Raw genomic sequence first — 24133 nt, forward strand, 5'->3', positions numbered from 1 at the left:
CACAGCTGCCCTGGGGCAGACTGACAGAAGCGAGGCTGCCATATCGCTCCATCGGCCCCTCTGGCCAACACCAGTAGGCGGTAGGTGAAGTATCTTGCCCAAGGACACAACGACCAGGACAGAAAGAGCTGGGGATGGGTTGATGTTTGGTTTTCTTGTCATTTGGAGGTCTTATTAGATCGTTTAGTTTCTGTTTAGTTTCTGGGTCGTAGGTTCTTAGTGATCATAGTTCTCCCTCCCTCTGACTCTAATCTTCTCTTGTGGTTAGTCCGTCTCTCTCTGTGTTTCTTCCTGTCTCCCCAGTCGCTGCGTCAGTTTGTGTCTGTGTGTTTCCTGTTTTATTTTGATAGTCCCGTGTCCTGTGTTTAGTGCATTCAGGTTTGATTCCTGTGTCGTTGTATCAGATTAGTTCCAGCTGTGTTTCCCTCATTACTCTCTTGTATATTTAAGCCCTGTGATGTCTTTTGCCCTTTGTAGCATCGTACTGCCTCATGTGTGTAAGTCTCCTTGTGTTTGGTAAATGGACTCATTCTTATATAGCACTTTTCTACTCTCCTGGAGTCCTCAAAGTGCTGTATACAGCATGTCTCATTCACTCATACAAGCACTTCTAAACACAAGTGCAAACGAAACTACATTCACACACATTCATACTCCGATGATCGGAGGGCAACTCGGGGTGAGTATCTTGCCCAAGGATAATAGGCATGCAGTCTGGGGAAGCCAAGAAACGAATCACCAACCTTCCGATCAGTAGCTGCTCCACCACCTGAGCCACAGCCACACTGTTTCAGTTTTAGTTCCACGTTTTCTCGTTTCCTAGTGTGTTAGTTCTTGTTTCTCAGTGTTCTGTTCCTAGTTTTCATGTTCAGGGTTTCACTTTGTTTTTTGTGAGTTTATGTTCTTGGACAATCCTCCCATCAATGAAGCTGCAGCCTTAAGTTTGCCTTTGGTGTTTGAATCCTGCATTTAGGTCCACTTCCTGCCTGCTACAGTCTCACACGACAGTTACTTTGTGTTTATGTCGGCTTTTGATTTCCAGTTAAAAAAAAATGACCTTTTTAGGAAAAACAAAAACATTTTCAGATTTCTGAACGATGATCAGGAAGTGATTCATTTCACAAATGTTGTTTTCTAAATGAAGTAGACAAAAAGTACAGAAACCCAGGACAGACACAGGTGACAGTGATCATCTCTGCTGTGGGTTCAACTTCAGCATGTACAGATGAGAGAAACCATAGCACTGTATTTTGTATTTTTGCACAATGAAGCTGCTTTCCTTTCTTGTTGTATTTTCTTGAGCTGTGCTAAAGATGGCGCCGCTGTGATTGCAGCCATTCCCCAGCTCTCTGTGAATGGGACTCATGACCATTGATCAGTGGTTGTTGATCAATGGTGATGGATCAATGGAATTTGCATAATTAAGATTAAGGAATTGACCTCACAGCTCATTGTTCCTTCAGTGTGCTGGTTTCAGTCATTATGCAAATGTCCTGTTTATAAGATTGAGACCTGCAGTCAGCTGAGACTGAAGAAGCCACTTGGATGATGATGAAACGTTTCTCCCACAAAACGCTACGAACAGAATCAACTTTTGGAGATTTACTTACCTGGATGATTGAGATGCATCAAGACATTTAAACTGGTTATTTATGGTTGGTTTACACAGCTTGTGTAGGCTTGTGTATGTATGTTTAGCTCTATATACGTGTGTGTGTGTGTGTGTGTGTGTGTGTGTGTGTGTGTGTGTGTGTGTGTGTGTGTGTAAATTGTGTTGTTTACATTGCTGTGCTTGAGATTCACCATTTACCGAAACCAAATTCCTTGCATGTGTCTGTGCATATACATGGCCAATAAACGCAATTCTGATTCTGATAATATAAATATAACTAAACACCTGTCTAAGAAGCAACATTCATGAAATATGTGTAAGAAAAACATATAGCAAAAATATCTGAGAAACATAGAATGATGGATGAAGATTAAAAGTCACTAACAGGTCTGCTACCATCAGGCTGTGATCTGCACATCTGATCATGAAGAGACAGTTTTAAAGAAACTGCAGTGAAGAGAGAGGATGAATCATTTATGTGAGAAATCTCTCCTTTACGAAGTGAATTAAAGCTTCTGCTTTTATGCAAAAGACATTTTATTAACTGAGTGAAACAAACCAGAGAAGTTTAACAGTGTGTGGCTCCCTCTAGTGGATGTTGTGGAGTATTCTGTTGTCTTTGCTCCAAAGGTTTTTGTACAGAGTTTTGCTGTTTCCTGTCACTGTGGGCCGCAGAGCACAGTAGTACACAGCAGAGTCAGACACTGCAGCAGAGGAGATCTCCAGATGAAACTCCTTTTTTTCTCTCTCATGTATAAACTTCAGCTTTTCTGTTTCCTCTGAATGTTCTGCCATGAGAAGCTGTGGATGTGAACCAGACTTCTGATGGTACCAGTAGAGGTTGAGGACAGAGCCTGAATAGTTGCAGGAGAGAGTCACAGTGTCTCCTTCCAAACTCGTCACTACATCTTTAGATGGTGTCAGTAAATCCTCAGAGGATCCTGAAAACAACAAAGACATATTTCACCATCATGTTTCTGCATCTTTAAACTTAGTTTATAAAAAGTGAATCAATTCAAACAACATCCAGATATTTTCATGTCCATCATCTCCTTTTACATCTCACTCCATCTTTTGATGACTCACCAGTCTGAAAGGAGACTATCATCATCCAAATGAAAAGCAGCAACATGATTTCCTCTTGGACTGAATGAACAATAGAGAGAACACAGCAGCTCTTCAGCTCCTAAATGAAGCCGTTCATGTTCACTGCTGTAGCTCCTCCTCCAAAGGCTGCTTCTTCTGGATAGGCTTGGCCCTGGTTTCTGTGGAGCCTGTAAATAAAGAGCTTTGAATATTTGAAATATTTAGCAGAATGTAGAATAATCTCACTCATGTAATAAACAGCAGAAGTACACGTGTAAACCAGCCAGCATCAACACTGGGCTTGATTCTGATTTTGTGTCATTTCCAGCTGAATGTTGTTCGTCTCCACAAAAAGCTCTTTATGAACAGAACTCGTGCAGATTTCTCAACAGTTTTCTTTCCTGTTAGTTTGCAGCTTTGTGGGAGCTGACTTCTTTAACTGTGTTACAGAGACCTTTACTCCTGTAAGAGCTCAGCACTGGAAGGATTTTTTTATCTGCAGAAAATAACAATAAAAACCTTTTTAGTTGTTAATATGAGGACGTGTGTATAGCTCACCATGTGGGGCAGTCTACAGTTTCATATGAGATCAGTTTTTACCAACAGTTGGAATCAAAATACTGGTGATTTTATAATGTCTGGATGTGATGTTGATGAAACTCGTGACTAGAAAATCTGAAGGAGAGCATCATCATCTGATGTGATGAGTTCAAAGAGAATAAATGGAACAAGCATGAGATGGTCTTCCTGGTTTGTTATGTGTAGGCTGTGTGCAGACAGGAATAGGACCCAAGGTGCAGACTCCGGAGACAGTCGTGAACTCAAAACAGCTTTAATGTAAAACTCAAAATATAACATAACTGGAAAAATCAAAATAAACTTAAACCAGAGGACTGACAGAACACACAGCTAGGTAAACGGTAGATCGCGACACAGAGAAACACAGGGCTTAAATACACAGAGGGAGCAATCAGGGAATGGGTAACAGGAGGGAAACACAGCTGGGGCAAATCAGGCCTAACGAGACAGGGGAAGCAAAACCAGATACATTAACATAAGACAAGGACCTTCAAAATAAAACAGGAAACATGATACAGACTGAACTAAAGACACTGACTCGCACGCACTGCAACAGAGGGAACAGAGACGTGGGACCAGGGCAGACACAGACACTGACTGGACACGGGGATATAACAACTAAGGATACACAGAGACGCGAACTAGACAAGGGGATACAGCTGACAGGGGAGACAGAGCAGCTAGAGAAGACAGAGACATAAACCATAAGACAGAACTCAAAGAAACCAAAGACTAGAAATTATAAAAAAAAAAAAATAATAATAATAATAATAATAAACTCAAAAACCCTGGGTCAACAACCCAGGCATCCTAACATGGTTGGACTTTTAGCTTCATGTGAGAGATTTTACCTTAAAGAGATAAACCTCTGTTACTCTGTTTATTTAGCTTCTGCTGCATTTCTGCATGTCCTCATCCACTAAATATAAAATAGTGTAAATGAGCAGCTTTTGATGTTTGACAGTTTTTATTGTGTCTGAACGTTCCTGCAGTTGGTTTGTGGTTGATGTGGATTTGCTGCTCATGTGAATCCTCCCACAGTGTTTCATTAGCAGCTGTAACCACAGTGACTCTGATAAAACAGGAATTAGCAGAATCCATCTGATATGAAGCTGTGCTTTGAATACCACTTCCCTCCTCTTTGAAGAGTAGTCAGATATCTGTGTTCAGGTTTTTGTACAGCCTCTTCTACACTTTGTATCACTGTGTTTGTAGAGCACAGTAGTAGAGAGCTGTGTCTGCCAGGGTTAGGGCTGCTATGGTCAGATTAGTTGATCGATCTGATGTTTCTGATCCATATCGTTTATCAGGAATATACTGAGTTGTGGATCCTCTTGCTTCTTTCCAGAGTATAAACTGCGGAGCTTGAAGGTCAGAATGATGTTTGTACCAGTAAACATCAGGGGTGCCACTTATCTCATAGCTACATGTGAGTTTGACAGATTCTCCTTCTGTCTCAGTGACTTCAGGTTGTTGAGGAGTGATTGAGTCTCCAGCTGTTAGTCCTGGAAAAAGAAAGAAGAAAAGTAGTGAAATGCAGTCTGTATATCTGCTTAATGCAGCAGCTTCAACTAAACTTTAATCCCTGTTCTTAAACTCACCTATAATGTGAGATAGAAGCAAAAAGAGGTGCAGCAACATGTCTTTGGAGTTATTAAAGCCAGACAGACAGCACATGAACAATGTTCTTCCACTGCAGCACAATGACCAACAAATAATGTCATTGGATGAGCTCAGGTTCAGTGGGCGGGGCCAGTGAAATAGCTGAGCCAATCAAACAGTTCTGTGCTTCCACAGCAGCTCTGTCTCTGTCTCTGATCTTTACTGCTTCATTTCTCTGTTGTCTTTGTCATCAGTCCAATGACACAAGAATCAGAGGTTTAACAGTGTGTGGCTCCCTCTAGTGGATGTTGTGGAGTATTCTGTTGTCTTTGCTCCAAAGGTTTTTGTACAGAGTTTTGCTGTTTCCTGTCACTGTGGGCTGCAGAGCACAGTAGTACACAGCAGAGTCAGTCACTGCAGCAGAGGAGATGCTCATCTTGATTTCTGTTCCCTCCACTTGAATCTTCAATCCAGGAACTTTTTCTTCTCCTACTGATCCTGAAGGTGAGTGTGAGATCAGGAACTCTGGAGGTTTTCCTGGATGTTGTCGATACCAGAAGAAATAATCAGAAGGTGACACTTTGTAAGTGTAGGTCAGAGTAACTGTGCTGCCTTCTACGCTGGACTCTTCATCTTTGACTGGAGTGAGCTGATCACATGTGACACCTGAAGGAAGAGAGAACGTTTTCAATCAATAATTGACGTTAATGAATCATTTAATTGAACATAGTTTCCTGTGTAGGTGAGCAGACCTGTGAGAGTGAGAAGAATCAGAGGAAACACACAGTGATGTAATGACAGCATGTTGAGGAACATAAAGTTTGTTTTGTGTTGAACTCTGTTGAATGTGGAGGTTTTTCTCTCTTCTATAGTTCAGTAACAGCTCAGCTCCTCCCTGAATCTCTGCTCCTCCTCTCTGCTCTCAGTCACTCCTCCTCCTGTGCTTCACACACTTTATAACCAGAGTTGCTGGTTGCTTCATCATCCCAACAAATGCTAGTTGGGATGATGAAGGTTTCAACTGTTTTGAAAACTTTTCCATTATGTGCAACAAAGAAAATTTGCTCTTTTGAATAAAAATGATTAAAACATGAAAGTCTTACATCATCCATGTGTTCCTTCCAAAGCTGCTGCAGGACTTGTTGTTGCTTCTTTTAAAAAGGCCGATGAATTACTAACGACTAACTCTTGCTGCCTGCAGTCTTGCAGTGCAGCTTGGACTTTGTAAAAATCTTCCACACGTCACATTTGCTTACAGAAGTTTTGTTCAGTATACCGATGCACATGAAACACTAATAATAAAAGTGTGATGTGAGCAGTGAGCCTCACATGAACAGAAAGTTTTGACTTATTTCTCTCAGATTAGTTGTCTTGATTTGTAGAAACGCACAGACACGTCACATTAGGCCTACGAGATCATTTCAAATGTCAGTTATTAACTGACGTATGTCTGTACGTGGGAGCCTTTGTCAAGGCGGCCTTTTGCCAATGGATTTACAGTGAGACCGAGTACGGTGGAAGCAGGGGGTGTTTATTTCCACACACATACAGTGGGGCAAAAAAGTATTTAGTCAGCCACCGATTGTGCAAGTTCCCCCACCTAAAATGATGACAGAGGTCAGTAATTTGCACCAGAGGTACACTTCAACTGTGAGAGACAGAATGTGAAAAAAAAATCCATGAATCCACATGGTAGGATTTGTAAAGAATTTATTGGTAAATCAGGGTGGAAAATAAGTATTTGGTCAATAACAAAAATACAACTCAATACTTTGTAACATAACCTTTGTTGGCAATAACAGAGGTCAAACGTTTACTATAGGTCTTTACCAGGTTTGCACACACAGTAGCTGGTATTTTGGCCCATTCCTCCATGCAGATCTTCTCGAGAGCAGTGATGTTTTGGGGCTGTCGCCGAGCAACACGGACTTTCAACTCCCGCCACAGATTTTCTATGGGGTTGAGGTCTGGAGACTGGCTAGGCCACTCCAGGACTTTCAAATGCTTCTTACGGAGCCACTCCTTTGTTGCCCGGGCGATGTGTTTTGGATCATTGTCATGTTGGAAGACCCAGCCTCATTTCATCTTCAAAGTTCTCACTGATGGAAGGAGGTTTTGGCTCAAAATCTCACGATACATGGCCCCATTCATTCTGTCCTTAACACGGATCAGTCGTCCTGTCCCCTTGGCAGAAAAACAGCCCCATAGCATGATGTTTCCACCCCCATGCTTCACAGTAGGTATGGTGTTCTTGGGATGCAACTCCGTATTCTTCTTCCTCCAAACACGACGAGTTGAGTTTATACCAAAAAGTTCTACTTTGGTTTCATCTGACCACATGACGTTCTCCCAATCCTCTGCTGTATCATCCATGTGCTCTCTGGCAAACTTCAGACGGGCCTGGACATGCACTGGCTTCAGCAGCGGAACACGTCTGGCACTGCGGGATTTGATTCCCTGCCGTTGTAGTGTGTTACTGATGGTGACCTTTGTTACTTTGGTCCCAGCTCTCTGCAGGTCATTCACCAGGTCCCCCCGTGTGGTTCTGGGATCTTTGCTCACCGTTCTCATGATCATTTTGACCCCACGGGATGAGATCTTGCGTGGAGCCCCAGATCGAGGGAGATTATCAGTGGTCTTGTATGTCTTCCATTTTCTGATGATTGCTCCCACAGTTGATTTTTTCACACCAAGCTGCTTGCCTATTGTAGATTCACTCTTCCCAGTCTGGTGCAGGTCTACAATACTTTTCCTGGTGTCCTTCCAAAGCTCTTTGGTCTTGGCCATGGCGGAGTTTGGAGTCTGACTGTTTGAGGCTGTGGACAGGTGTCTTTTATACAGATGATGAGTTCAAACAGGTGCCATTCATACAGGTAACGAGTGGGGGACAGAAAAGCTTCTTACAGAAGACGTTACAGGTCTGTGAGAGCCAGAGATTTTCCTTGTTTGAGGTGACCAAATACTTATTTTCCACCCTGATTTACGAATAAATTCTTTACAAATCCTACCATGTGGATTCATGGATTTTTTTTTCACATTCTGTCTCTCACAGTTGAAGTGTACCTCTGGTGCAAATTACTGACCTCTGTCATCATTTTAAGTGGGGGAACTTGCACAATCGGTGGCTGACTAAATACTTTTTTGCCCCACTGTAACCAGCTGGTGAGCTTTGATTCCCTCACATGCAGACCAGCTGCAGTTTCAGAGGAAAGATTCAATATAAAAATAGAATAAAACTTTACTGCAGATTTGATATGAAGGCAGCAAGCACAGAACAGGTTTCCTGTTTTAGCATCAGACATTACAGGGAGGGCAGAATTATTAGGCAAGTTGTATTTTTGAGGAATAATGTTATTATTGAACAACAACCATGTTCTCAATGAACCCAAAAAACTCATTAATATCAAAGCTGAATGTTTTTGGAAGTAGTTTTTAGTTTGTTTTTAGTTTGAGCTATTTTAGGGGGATATCTGTGTGTGCAGGTGACTATTACTGTGCATAATTATTAGGCAACTTAACAAAAAACAAATATATACCCATTTCAATTATTTATTTTTACCAGTGACACCAATATAACATCTCCACATTCACAAATATACATTTCTGACATTCAAAAACAAAACAAAAACAAATCAGCGACCAATATAGCCACCTTTCTTTGCAAGGACACTCAAAAGCCTGCCATCCATGGATTCTGTCAGTGTTTTGATCTGTTCACCATCAACATTGCGTGCAGCAGCAACCACAGCCTCCCAGACACTGTTCAGAGAGGTGTACTGTTTTCCCTCCTTGTAAATCTCACATTTGATGATGGACCACAGGTTCTCAATGGGGTTCAGATCAGGTGAACAAGGAGGCCATGTCATTAGTTTTTCTTCTTTTATACCCTTTCTTGCAGCCACGCTGTGGAGTACTTGGACGCGTGTGATGGAGCATTGTCCTGCATGAAAATCATGTTTTCTTGAAGGATGCAGACTTCTTCCTGTACCACTGCTTGAAGAAGGTGTCTTCCAGAAACTGGCAGTAGGACTGGGAGTTGAGCTTGACTCCATCCTCAACCCGAAAAGGCCCCACAAGCTCATCTTTGATGATACCAGCCCAAACCAGTACTCCACCTCCACCTTGCTGGCGTCTGAGTGGGACTGGAGCTCTCTGCCCTTTACCAATCCAGCCACGGGCCCATCCATCTGGCCCATCAAGACTCACTCTCATTTCATCAGTCCATAAAACCTTAGAAAAACCAGTCTTGAGATATTTCTTGGCCCAGTCTTGACGTTTCAGCTTGTGTGTCTTGTTCAGTGGTGGTCGTCTTTCAGCCTTTCTTACCTTGGCCATGTCTCTGAGTATTGCACACCTTGTGCTTTTGGGCACTCCAGTGATGTTGCAGCTCTGAAATATGGCCAAACTGGTGGCAAGTGGCATCTTGGCAGCTGCACGCTTGACTTTTCTCAGTTCATGGGCAGTTATTTTGCGCCTTGGTTTTTCCACACGCTTCTTGCGACCCTGTTGACTATTTTGAATGAAACGCTTGATTGTTCGATGATCACGCTTCAGAAGCTTTGCAATTTTGAGACTGCTGCATCCCTCTGCAAGATATCTCACTATTTTTGACTTTTCTGAGCCTGTCAAGTCCTTCTTTTGACCCATTTTGCCAAAGGAAAGGACGTTGCCTAATAATTATGCACACCTGATATAGGGTGTTGATGTCATTAGACCACACCCCTTCTCATTACAGAGATGCACATCACCTAATATGCTTAATTGGTAGTAGGCTTTCGAGCCTATACAGCTTGGAGTAAGACAACATGCATGAAGAGGAGGATGTGGACAAAATACTCATTTGCCTAATAATTCTGCACTCCCTGTATTGCCAATAAAGCAACACATTTATTGTACGTTTGTTTCTTACCAAAGGAAAAAATCAATAAATAAAAATCTGGATTATTTATTACTTCTTACTGATGCTCACCAGGGAAACTGAAGGACATTACTCTATATTAAAGAAAAAACTTTGGACCTTCCTACTGTTGCACGGAGGTCCGAAGGATCTGCCAGGAATGATGACCTGTTTCCTGGAGAATTGATTGGTCGGTGGGTGGTGATGTCATACCTGTTGATCTCTAATGTGGAACTGAACCTTTTGTGTGGCAGGTTAGTTCACAGCATAAGTTTCTTTGGTGATTTGTCCTGGTGAGAAGTGAACCACCTTCGTAACACAGAAACCCGGGACAACCCTGAAGTTCTCTAACACAAAGTAGTGCACGGCTCTGATGACTGCAGCTGTGTTTAATCATGGAAGACACATCAGCACAGTCCCAGAAAACACAGCAACTACATGAGAGGCGTCGACACATTTGTAGTGTAAAAGTGTTTTTCAGAGGGTCCAGAGACACAGCAAAATAATATCTATAATATCAAACTTTCATAAAACAATTCTTCATATTATACATAATGTAAGAAACACAGGAAACATCAAACAACAGCACAGTAATAAGATGTAACATAACGAGTTATAGATAAGACTTTGTTTAATCATAAGAACAGAGAATTCAGACCTACAGGTGACAGTTTAACAGTGTGTGGCTCCCTCTAGTGGATGTTGTGGAGTATTCTGTTGTCTTTGCTCCAAAGGTTTTTGTACAGAGTTTTGTTGTTTCCTGTCACTGTGGGCTGCAGAGCACAGTAGTACACAGCAGAGTCAGACAGCTGAAGCTTCTGGATCTTCAGAGGAACTGATCTGTTGCTGGAATCCAGTGTGGATGAAAATCTCTCCTTGAACTCGTCTGCTGTGTTTCCTTGATCCCCACTATAGCGACTCAGGATGAATTTGGGGCTGTTGTTTCCATCCTGTTTGTACCAGAAGAGATAATTAGTTGTTGTACTGCTGTTATAGAGACAGTCAAGTGTTACTGTGCCTCCTGCAGCAGCAGTCTCTTCTCCTCTTGCTTGCAGCACGTTGTCTTTCTGTGCTCTGCATTCTGTAAAACACCAACAAACAGTATCAGTGTGCTGTTAAAGAATCACGTCAATGTTGATATCAAAGAAACAGAGTTGTGTTCATACCGAGGCACATAGCAGCCAGCAGCACTGAGATGAACAGAGGCGTCATATCTGCAGTGTAGAGTAACTGTGAGCTACAGCAAGTATAAAGAAGCTGTGATCTCTCTGTTTAGTCTTCATCAACACTAAGTTGGTGGATTAGAAGGAGGAGCCTGATCACAGTGACAGGACTCATTCACAGCCCTGTGTTATTCCCCCTGCTGACAGCTTCACACTCAGCACGTCTTTCTGCTGCTTTCAGTGGATATTTGCTCCTATTGCAGGAAGCAGGTTTAACAGACTGAACTGTGAGTCGAGAAACAAGCACAGGATAAATAAAGAGCAGAGGCTCCGTTTTAATCCAGGAAACCAAAGAATATGAATGTGTGTCAGTGTGGATCATGATGTTCATCTTTAAAATCTGAAGAAGAGAAAACAGTAGAAAAATCTTCTTGTATCTGCCAGAATGTTTCATGACTGAATTTTAACACTGGGAATTTGGAGAGTGTGGAGTCCTGATATCCGGTGTAGTGGTGCAGTGTGGGGAGAAGAATCAGTAGGAAATGAGACGTTGTTGGTCTTTGCAGGTTAAAGTGAAGCTTTGAGACTTAAAGTGACTTCAGACTGAACTTCAACAACGTATGAAATGGATCTGATACCATCAATGACGGCGCTGCTTTAAATGTCCAATCAGAACACAGAGGAGAAACTCTACCTATGACATCATCGAGAGAAAACACAAAGACGTGATTCTTATAAAAAAAATGAAGGAAAAGTTTAAACCATGCAGGAGAAAATGTGAGAATAACAAAGTAAATCTTTCAGCTGTAAAACATCATTAATGCACCAACAATGTTGGGAGTTTATTACTAGTTACTGTATTTGACTTCTGATGCTTTTTACACACATCATCACTAAATAAGGAATAAAATGTCTTCATGTCTGAACGTTCCTGCAGTTGGTTTGTGGTTGATGTGGATTTGCTGCTCATGTGAATCCTCCCACAGTGTTTCATTAGCAGCTGTAACCACAGTGACTCTGATAAAACAGGAATTAGCAGAATCCATCTGATATGAAGCTGTGCTTTGAATACCACTTCCCTCCTCTTTGAAGAGTAGTCAGATATCTGTGTTCAGGTTTTTGTACAGCCTCTTCTACACTTTGTATCACTGTGTTTGTAGAGCACAGTAGTAGAGAGCTGTGTCTGCCAGGGTTAGGGCTGCTATGGTCAGATTAGTTGTTGTAGGTGATGTTTCTGATTCATATCGTTTATCAGGAATATATTCATAACGACTGTAGTCTTTTGCTCCTTTCCAGAGTATAAACTGAGGAGCCTGAAGGTCAGAATGATGTCTGTACCAGTGAAGGTAAACATCACTTTCACTCGTCTCATAGCTACATGTGAGTTTGACAGATTCTCCTTCTGTTTCAGTGACTTCAGGTTGTTGAGGAGTGATTGAGTCTCCAGCTGTTAGTCCTGGAAAAGTAGAGAAAATGAAGCTGAGTATCTGTGAGTATTACTGTGTTTTTTTAAACACATTTTACTTCTGGTTTCTCTGATTTCACAATTGAAATATTTTTCTGTTTAATCACTCCAAACTTGAGCTCAAAGAAAGTCCAAACTGAATCCGTAACGCTGTAAACATGTCTTTGAATTTCAGGTGTTCCTGTCAGAAACATACGTACCTACGAGAGCTGCAAAGATCCAAATCACAGCCAGTTTTTCCATGTTTCCAGAGGAGAAATGTTGGAAGTGATGTTCACTGGGAGTTAGCTGTGAGTGGTCTGATGTTCACAGCTGGAGTCAGACAGGTTTCTGCAGTCAGGAGGAGGAGGAGGCTCAAATCACATTAACTTCACCTGAAGCTCTTCATCACAGCTGTGTTATGTGTTAGTCTGTATCCTAACAAAGGTGTGTGGCTCCCTCTAGTGGATGTTGTGGAGTATTCTGTTGTCTTTGCTCCAAAAGTTTTTGTACAGAGTTTTGCTGTTTCCTGTCACTGTGGGCCTCACAGCACAGTAGTACACAGCAGAGTCAGTCACTGCAGCAGAGGAGATGCTCATCTTGATTTCTTTTCCCTTCACTTGAATCTTCAGTCCAGGAACTTTTTCTTCTCCTACTGATCCTGAAAGTGAGTGTGAGATCAGGAACTCTGGAGGTTTTCCTGGATGTTGTCGATACCAGAAGAAATAAGTAGCACCTGTGGTGTATTTGTAGGTCAGAGTAACTGTGCTGCCTTCTACGCTGGACTCTTCATCTGTGACTGGAGTGAGCTGATCACATGTGACACCTGAAGGAAAAGAGAACGTTTTTCAATCAATAATTGATCATTTGAATTGAACATAGTTTCCTGTGTAGGTGAGCAGACCTGTGAGAGTGAGAAGAATCAGAGGAAACACACAGTGATGTAATGACAGCATGTTGAGGAACATAAAGTTTGTTTTGTGTTGAACTCTGTTGAATGTGGAGGTTTTTCTCTCTTCTATAGTTCAGTAACAGCTCAGCTCCTCCCTGAATCTCTGCTCCTCCTCTCTGCTCTCAGTCACTCCTCCTCCTGTGCTTCACACACTTTATAACCAAAATGATTTAAGGGAGCCGTGTGACACGTCACACAAGCAGAAGTCACATTAACGATGTAGACAGAGTCAGAGAGTCGCTGATACTCACACAGTTAAAAAGTCTGAAACTTGAGACATCCATCCATCCACTCGCTTCCACTTCTCCTCTTTAGGGTCGCGGGGGGCGCTGGAGCCTATCCCAGCTGTCATAGGGCGAGAGGCGGGGTACACCCTGGACAGGTCGCCAGTCTGTCGCAGGGCCAACACACAGGGACAGACAACCATTCATACTCACATTCACTCACACATTCACACCTAGTGGATATTTGGATTAATCAATTAACCTATCCCCACAAGCTGCATGTCTTTGGACTGTGGGAGGAAGCCGGAGTACCCGGAAGGAACCCACCAACCGGGACATGGAATGTCTATTTGGACAAATGTTGCACAACGAAAATAAACTTAGGACAGGAGTTGCTTACCCCTGTTCTAGCCCTTTGATGTCCTCACCAAGAAAAAAGCAATGGAAAACATTTTTGTTTGCATTTCTTATTGATTTGAGTGAATACATTTCAATACATTTTTTTTTAATAGATCCTGTAGTTTTTTAAATAATGATCTCTACCAAACGGTTGAGATGTCCATTTTTAGTGAGGAGGTGGATCGTCTGGCTGAGTGGTGCGACACAAACAACCTGCTGCTTAACACCGAGAAGACCAAGGAGCTCATCGTGGACTACAGGAGGAATGCTGACCCACATCCACCCATCCACATTAAGGGGACGGCTGTGGAGCGTGTGAGCAGCTTCAAGTTCCTGGGAGTCCACATCTCCGAGGATCTCACCTGGACGACCAACTGCTCCAAGCTGGTCAAGAAGGCTCACCAGCGCCTCTTCTTCTTGAGGACTCTGAGGAAGAACCACCTGTCCTCAGACATCCTGGTGAACTTCTATCGCTGCACCATCGAGAGCATCCTGACCAACTGTATAACAGTCTGGTACAGGAACTGCTCTGCCTCGGACCGAAAATCATCAAAGACCCCAGTCACCCATCACATGGACTCTTCACCCTCCTGCCCTCTAGGAGGCGCTACAGGAGCCTCCGGACTAAGACCACCAGGTACCGGAACAGCTTCTTCCCCACAGCTGTCAGACTCCTGAACTCTGCCTCCTGACATCTGACCCACGTTAAACTCATGGACTCAACACACACTCACACAATGGACAACTGTACCCTCAAACACACAATAATAACATGGACTGAACCACCACTCACAACCACTAGCACTTTATATAGCCTCTGTAGAAATTATCCACACCCTCACTTATCTTAACTGCACTACTGTATAGCTCTGTAATAATCATTCTGTACATACGATAATTTTTAATTCTACAACTGTTTATAACCTGCATAGTTTACATTTCTGTATAGCTGTATATCTCAGATTCTGTATAGTTTTCCATATTTATATCCTGTTCATAGCCTGTACATAGCTTGTACTCACTACAGACTGTACATACTTATAGTTATAGCATATTCATAACATACTTCATACCGTGTACATTATAACATAATAGACCCATTTCTGTAATATACTCACATATCTATATTATTGCTAATATATATTGTAATATATCTATATCACTAAAGCACTTCTGGATGGATGCAAACTGCATTTCGTTGCCCTGTACCTGTGACATGTGCAAGTTGAATTCTATTCTATTCTTATGGTAAAAGTATGAAATGTCATGCAAATACAAGTACATTAGATAATACAGTTGAAAAAAATCAAATAAAGGGCCAAATTATAATTAAATTAATAACAAAACCTATCCAGGCCATTGGATACAGTTTATTTCTAGCAGCATGCCAATGAACATTGCTGTTTTCATTCCATCAAAGGAAAGTATTCTATCAAACAACAAAATACATCATTTTTTCATCTGCAAATGTGAAAAATGTGCTGCAGCACAAAATACTCACATTCAGGCCACTTCTGATTGAATGCTACTGTGCAAAATCAGTTTTGTTTAAAAAATTAAATAAAAACAGTGCAAATCAGCACATCTGCTTGTGGTTTTGGTCGTTGGGGTCTTAGGGTGTAGCTCTGATTCTGTGGTCTTGGAGAGCTGGATCATGGTTGTCCAACTCTAGATGCTGGCTTGTTAACTTGGTTCAGACACAGCCAGGTGGAAACCTTTTGAGAGCCATCGGTTTCTGGTCCAGCAGGGCACAGTCTCTCATGTAGACCAGGTATTCAAGTCAAGGATGTATCCGAACAGTGGAATATGCCATCTCCTTAACTTGTAACTTATAACTTGTCTTATACAGGTGTAATAGCATATCAAAGCTTGATTTCTCCCATATGCTAATTACATACAGGGATGAGTGATGGGCATGGGATGGTGATCTTTGCATTGGACTCTTTGCTCCACCGTTTGACCGATGAAAGAACCATGAACCCACAGGCCTTGTTTAGGAGGTTGACACATTTGTTGTCAAATCATTTCATTGCAATCAGACCTTCATCAGACCTGTAATCACAGGTTCCATGGCCCTTCTTCATCAGGTCTTTGTCTGCCATCAGGGGAGCTCCACCGCTGCAGTTTGGTCATACAGTACCAATGCACCTGACACCAGAGGAGGTGTGCAAGTTCTGGACCAAGCTGAAACTTGTGAAGAGCTCAGGTTCTTTTATGGGTTTGCAAAGTGTTTTTTTACAGCTTTGGCCCCTTAGAGGGGGCTTCTGTTCCTTTTCACTCAGGGGAGCATTGAAGAACATAGAACCCCCTGACACAGCAGCAAGTCGTGGATGATGCCAGATCCACGCTTGGCAGAACAATTTAAAGCCCCACTCATCTGGTTTGTTGGCAATATACTGGTGCAGAGTGCCAGCTCTTGTGGCTTCATATGAAACCATGACCTCAAACACGCTGTGGTTGAAGGTGGATGGTATCATGAGTATCATGCCACAGAACCATGTGATTTTTAGCCATAATATTGTTTAGCGTCTTGTTCAAAATGAAGTTATCATTTTGAAAACTTAGTAATATTAATTTACCAGCTACTGTAATTTGGTTAAAAAGTAATCAGTTGTGATATTTGTGATTTCCACGTGTTATTCTTGATTTTTACAATATTTAAAAATATTAACTCAGAAAGTTACAAAAAAGACTTACTGAGGAAATTCTTTCAGCATATTCTTGCTGTGCTAACACTTAATGTGATTTATCAACAGCAATGGATAAACAAAATGGGTCTAGTGGTCTGATTTTATGGCAAATAATCAGTTTTAATAACATTACTTTATGTTAGCATTAGCACCATAAAGGGACAAATCAACCGTTTGGTTCACCACTTTTTAAAAAATTATTCAACATTCAATTTCACTTTTTTAATCCTGTCAAGTGACACACATCTGTTTAGTAAGTCCTCTAACACTGTCATATATCAAAAATGATATCTTTCTACCTTAGTTTCATCAAAAAACACTCAAAATATGTTGCATGGTTTTTTGTTTCTGACTTCCTGGTTGGGAGAGGTATAAGAAGAGCCCACAGTTTCCATTCACAGCGCCTTCTGCTGGCTTTTTTTGGCATTACAGATGTAAACCAATTGGTAGAAAAGACTCAACAAGGTAGGTCAATTTCAGTGAAAGCCTCAGTTAGGGGCTGAAAATGTGCTCTACCAAACGGTTGAGGAGAACGCTAAAGGGCTAGAGCATACAGGTTAACGAAGGACCCAGCTCAGCCACAATCATTCAACAGTTATAAATACTGTAATACTAAAATGAATCAATCAAAAACAAGATAAGGACAAACATAAAGCAGAGATGTGTTTCTGTTAGAGGAGTTAACCTGTGGAATAGTTATGACAGTGATTTAAAAAGGCGTAGTTCATTTTCCTTGTTTAAAAACATGTTTAAAAATAGAGTATTAGAAAAATATATAAATCAAGAATGAAAAGAGCAAAAATAATAATACTGAAACTCTTGATTGTTTTGCTTTGATGTAGTTACTTATCTAAGGTGGAAAGTTTTTTGTTTGTTTGTTTGTTTGTTTGTTGGTTTGTTTGTTTGTGCTTTGTTTTATTCTTTGCTTCGAGCCCTGTGGACAGGAGCTGCATGCAGATCTGGGGCCCGTTCTTCGTACGTCGCTCACTACATCCAAGACCAAATCATCGCGCTAACCGTGAGCTCGCTAATCCGGTTCTCCGAACACACCTGCTGTTGACGATTAGTACAGCTGGATGAAGTAATGTGAGATCACTGGGTGTCGTAAAAGGGGCTACGCATCGAGAGTAGAAACATTGATCGGCAACCCTCTGATTGGTCGGCGAAAATGTCGAAGGAGCGCGCTCGGTATTTTTCGGCAGCAGAGCAAGAACTCTTGAGTGAGGGATTTCAGGAGTTTCAGAGTTTAATTAAAACGCAAGCGAACACTGCAAAGGCTGCAAAAGCAAGGAGAGAGGGCTGGCAGGAAGTTGCTGACAAATTAAACTCGTAAGTAATTTAATAATAACAATAATAATGGAGTGGATTTATATAGCGCTTTTCAAGGCACCCAAAGTGCTTTACAATGCCACTATTCATTCACTCTCACATTCACACACTGGTGGAGGCAGCTACAGTTGTAGCCACAGCTGCCCTGGGGCAGACTGACAGAAGCCAGGCTGCCATATCGCGCCATCGGCCCCTCTGACCAACACCAGTAGGCGGTAGGGTAGATTTATTATATTACACTATATTATCCAATATTGTATTACATTATATTATAATATGTTATATTATATTATATTATATTACATTATATTATAATATGTTATATTATATCCTCTTTCACATTAGAGCCACAACAGGACCCACTAGAACATGGGAACAAGTAAAAGTGAAATATAAGAATATTCCACAGAATGGTAATATTTATCACTTATGTTGCTTTTCGTCTCTTGGAAAGAGACCCTGAAATAATCTGTTTGTTTGTTCATAACAGCAACCAAGAAAAGGGCAGAGGAAAAAAAGACAGGTGGTGGTCCTGCACCCCCTCGTCAACAAGTTGGTTAAGTAAATAATACCCTCACGGGAAAATCGATATCTCTCTATGAGCACACTGTCGCGCTGAGCTAAAGGATCCTGTCTGTCCCGCAATATACGCTGAATTCTGAGGACTCTCCTTATCAATCTTGCACCTTCCGCAATGGGTGGCTCGCGTATACGGACAGGACATGGCTGCGACAGACTTCCCAAATCCACCTTCGCTTTTATAGCCGTGGTCTCTCATCTTGATTACACGAAGTAATTTACTATTACTACTCTGACATATGAATTACATCTGAAATAATCACATACATGTAATAGAATGTTAATAGTACATTTCCCTTTTTTAGGAAATGACCTGTATGTATCTGTGTGACATCAATAAAAGGATCAAGTGCTGCATTATCTTTAGTTACATTGATGTTATTTATTTATGGTGAAACAGTGGTGGAATATCGCTGTTGCTTTCGTATACATGAAGCGGACATACCTGCGTGGCCGCGATCTAATCCTGTTTACATAAAGTAAACCTGCTCCCGAGCAGGTTTACGCTTACGGCTCTGTTGCTATGACAGCAAGTCCCGGATGAGCTTCGGAGAACCGAACGATCCAAGATCACGCGAAATCGTCAACAATCTAATCCGGCTAACCTACTTAGCGAGGTACGAAGATGTGTATTCTGTATTCACTGAGATATTTGAATGCTAATCAATAAAATCAAATCAAATAAAAAAAATCAAACAAACATTAATTTGATCAAACTTTGGATCTGATGTCATCAGAACTCAACTTCAGTGGGCGGGGCCAGTTTAATAGCTCAGCCAATCAAATAGTTTTGTGCTTCCACAGCAGCTCTGTCTCTGTCTCTGATCTTTACTGCTTCATTTCTCTGTTGTCTTTGTCATCAGTCCAATGACACAAGAATCAGAGGTTTAACAGTGTGTGGCTCCCTCTAGTGGATGTTGTGGAGTATTCTGTTGTCTTTGCTCCAAAGGTTTTTGTACAGAGTTTTGCTGTTTCCTGTCACTGTGGGCTGCAGAGCACAGTAGTACACAGCAGAGTCAGACAGCTGAAGCTTCTGGATCTTCAGAGGAACTGATGTCTCAATGATTTTAGAATCAAATCTGTCCACATTGAACTCTTCAGCTTTAAATGTTGATGTTGAGAGACAATGCAGCATATACTGTGGGTAACCATTTACTTCCTGTTTGTACCAGAACAAAGTGGGGCCTGTTCTTGTTGTTTCAAATGTACATCCAAGTGTAACTGTGTCTCCTTCAGCAGCAATGACATCTCCTTGTTCCTGGATCACTTTGTCTTCTCCTTTACACTCTGAGGAAGAACAGAACATGCAGAGGAAGAGATGGATCAATAAACATGATTAAAAACTCACCATTAATCAGACTCACACATTTATTTAAGCAGAGGAAACATGTTGATGTTTGTATCTCACCAAAGAAAAGAGCAGCAAGAATAATCCACAGCCAATGTTCCATCTGTACAACAAGGTTTAAATCAACAGGAGAAACTAGCTGATGTTCAACATTCAGTCTGAGAATTGTTCTCTTCACAGCAGCACTTATTATTGACACAATGGTTGAACACAGTGCAGAAGGAGAGCCCCGCCTACTGGATGATGTCGCCCTCTGTCTCCTCTTTGAGTCTGACTTCTCTCACTTCCTCTTCCCCCTCAGAAATGTGCAATAGTTCTACACACGTTTGAGCCTTTACTGAAGGGTGAAAGGTCAGTGTAGACTTCTTGCAGTTTATTCCTGAACTGCCAGAAGAAAGCTGCCTCCTTCATTGTTCAGTGAAAAATAAGTGCTGTATCTGCTGTCCTGGTAAACTTTATGTCCCAGTCATCCTTAAAAACAGTTCTTCTTGCTTCATTTAAATGGAAAGTTCACACTGTTTGGTGAAGGTTTTAGAGAGCAGCTTTTGTGTGCTTGTGAATAACACTTTCACATTGCAGAGCTTCATTAGTTAGCTTGCTGACCACAAGAACACCAGCAGAAGCACTTTTTTAACAGCAGCTCTTTTCTGAATGGACCAGTTTTAGTTGTTGGATCGTTTTTAAGCTGCTTTCACTGCTTGGGAATGATCCTTTATGTTCTACAGCACACACTTTAACTAAGCACCCAGCTCAGCCACAATCATTCAACAGTTATAAATGCAGTGATACTAAAATGAATCAAACATTACTTTGATCAAACTGTGGACCTGCTCTACTCACAACCTCCTGAGTTTCTGTGAAGCAAAACTGATTTTAAAACATGAGTCCAGAGTTTATCATCATCAGTTTTCTTTTTGTGTCTCTGTGTCTCCAGAACTCGATGCCATATTCAATGGCCCTGGAACATGAACTGCTCTCAGTGAGTGGAACAGGAGGTGATCCCACTGCCACAGCCTAGTAGCCATCCTGGAGAGGAGGGGGGAGCCTAGGCCCCCCGGCTCTTCATGTAGGCTGCTGTGACCATGGCAGGACCACAGCTTGCAGCTCCAACACATTTATGTGCTGTGACTCTCAATGGCTGGTCCAATGGCTGGTGACCACACAGCCCTCGTGGACCACACCCTACTGGGGACGCATCTGTGGCAACTGGGGGTGAGTCACCAAACCCATCGCTTGGCCCTGCTCCAGTTTGGTCGAGTCCTTCCATCAATGGAAACTCTGTGTAAGGCCCAGGTGGACGATAGATGATAGCAAATAAAACAGCTTTCAGGCTTTAAAATGAATGAAAACTCTGTCTGGGTCTCTGGTAGATTAATAAGCTGGTTGGAAGGCTAGTGCACATGTGTATGATGTAGACGCGTGGGTTTGAGCTCTCCATACAACACAAGATAAAACCATTCAGGAGCTTAAATAATCAACTGGTTCCTTTGGCTTAATCGTTGCCCTGCACATCTCAAACTGCTGAAGAAAGCCTTGAACCTGGGCGAGAATAAGACCATCGACAGATACATTAGCAGCACTAATGTTAGCGAGCTTGGTGCTAATGATAGCTGCGCTAGCAGGGCTTTGGCTGAGCCTAAAGTTGTCACCACAGATGACAAGATTGAAATGTAGGACATGTGCCAGGAAATATGTAAGACAACATCTGAATCAATCCTGGAGAGACCCGATGAACGGTTTGATGCTTTTGAGGCCAAGTTCCAGTCGGTGCTATCCGTACAGACTGACTTACAGAACCGCATGGAAGGTCATGAATTAGCTGCCAACGTCCTATATTTGGAATGGCAAGAGGGCAGAAATCCAAGAGAGACGCAGGGCTGGGCCTGCCAATTTTCAGACATTACTCCTGAGCTGCTAATATTTTAATTAAAACAAACCGTTAGAATCTTGAATCAGAGGAGAAGATTTCTGGAACTGCCAGACACACCTGTACAGATGTGTTTTAATCATGATTTTATGCCTTCTTGGCAAGATAAGACGTATCATGACTGGAGAGAAAAGGGTTTAGTGTCTATTGAGGATTTGTATGTTGATAACACATTTTCTTCTTTTGTCAACTAAAAGGGAAATATAATCTGCCACATTCACATTTATATAGATATCTGCAGTTCAGGCATTACATCCAGTCCAAGTTTAAAGATTTTGCAACTCTACCGTCAGAACATGGCATCTACAAAATACTCAAGACCTGATTCCAGACATCATATCACCAAAATTGTACAGTTATTTGGTAATTCTGCTGTGGTGCATACAGCTGGGATTAGGCAGGCTTGGGAGAATAAATCGGGGATGAAGGTGCCTGAATCTATGCGGAGTAAGTGTCTGTCTAAAATCCACTCCTGCTCTATAAACAGCAGACACCAGTTAATTCAGTTAAAATCCTCCACCGGTTACACTGTTCTAAGGCCAGACTGCACAACATTTATCCTTCTATCTCCCCAATGTGTGACAGGTGTAGACTGGCAGAAGGTCCGTTGTTCCATGACTTTTGTTCTAAAATGTTTGACTGGTATTCTGAGGCAGATATGAAGCCTGCACAGCCTGAACTTGTAGTTTTTGGATGTTCTCTGACGTCTGAGCTACTCCCGTTTAAAGTGCAGCGGCCACTGGAAGTAGGTTTGATGTTTTGGTAGCTTTTGGTACCTGTGGTTTTTGTGAAGTGCATGGTTGTTTGTTTTTGTTTGTTTTGGGGTTTGTGTTTGTTTTAAATTTTGGAAAAAAAATTTTAAAAATAAAAAAATATAAAAAAAAACACAATAAGCTGGTGTGGAAGACTGTTAAAACTGCAACTCCTGGTCCCAGAACTGGATCGTCACGTTTCTGTTGTCTTTGTCATCAGTCACACAAGAATCAGAGGTTTAACAGTGTGTGGCTCCCTCTAGTGGATGTTGTGGAGTATTCTGTTGTCTTTGCTCCAAAGGTTTTTGTACAGAGTTTTGCTGTTTCCTGTCACTGTGGGCTGCAGAGCACAGTAGTACACAGCAGAGTCAGACACTGCAGCAGAGGAGATCTGAAGAGTCATCAGTGTTTTATCTTCACTCACATTAATAGAGATTAATGTGAGTGAAGAGATTTCTTTTTTCATCACTTCTCCGGATGGTAAATGAGAGATCAGGAACTCTGGTGGTTTTCCAGGATATTGTCGATACCAGAAGAAATAATCGTTTCCAGCTGCTTCTCTGGATAATCTATAGGACAGAGTAGCAGTGCTGCCTTCTACACTGAACACTTCTTTGTTGGTTGGAGTGAGATCTTCACAGCTGACACCTAAAGGAACAGAAACATGTTTTATTCTTTTATAAATCATCACAATTCAAATGTGTTTCTTTAAACACACAGATTGTAACGTACCTGTTAGAATGGTGAGAATCAATAAAGAAAGTGCAAAATAGTCCAAAGACAACATGTTGAATGAAGGTAAAGTTTATGGTTTGTGTTGAACTCTGTTGAATGTGGAGGTTTCTCTCTCTTCTAGTTCAGTAACAGCTCAGCTCCTCCCTGAATCTCTCCTCCTCCTCTCTGATCTGGATTTGAACTTCTCTCACTTCCTCCTGCTTTACACACTAGTAGCAGCATCTTCACTTTCAGGTGGGAGGAGCTCTAATATTTTTTGTAACTTCATCTCAGCCAATCAAATACTTTTCTGATTCCACAGCAGCTTAGTATGATAAACAGAGAGTGGTACTCGTGACCATTGATCAGTGGTTGTTGATCAATGGTTGTGACGATTTGCATATTAATGGTCATAAACTGACCTCACAGCCCAGTGTTCATTCAGTGCTGCTGGTTTCAGTCATTGTGCAAATGTCCCGTTTCTAAGGTTGGAAACCTGCAGTCAGCTGAGACTGAAGACGTCACCTGATGATGATGAAACGTTTCTCCCACTGAAAACATCCAGATGAACAGAATCAACTTTTTGGGATTTGCTGGATGACTGAGCGTGCATGTTGGTGTTCCAGGATATCGTTAATATCAGAAGATCATTTATACTCATTGAAGCTTTTTTTCTGAGGTATTCATAAACTTGTTCACGTTGCCCCTTCATGTGGCAGCCCTGATATCACACCATCATCTTCACACAGGAAATATTCATATTAATTTCTCTCCACTACGATTAATACATGATTTAAATCCCTGGAGCAACCTCTCAGTGTCATGATTACAGGGAT

General features: G+C 41.7%; 1 gene segment (V, D, J or C); it reads right to left on the bottom strand.

Annotated features, from left to right (window-relative positions):
* Positions 1 to 12844: 12844 nt before the first annotated feature.
* On the bottom strand, positions 12845 to 23539 carry LOC146686857 (T cell receptor alpha variable 3-like). The segment is given in 3 exon segments: positions 12845 to 13089; positions 23103 to 23231; positions 23316 to 23539. Coding segments are annotated over 3 exon segments (429 nt in total).
* Positions 23540 to 24133: the final 594 nt, after the last annotated feature.

This window comes from Copadichromis virginalis, linkage group LG18 (genome assembly GCF_057382275.1).
Source record: "Copadichromis virginalis isolate Kocher_CV1m ecotype Utaka linkage group LG18, C_Virginalis_male_GT1.1, whole genome shotgun sequence".
NCBI lineage: Eukaryota > Metazoa > Chordata > Actinopteri > Cichliformes > Cichlidae > Copadichromis > Copadichromis virginalis.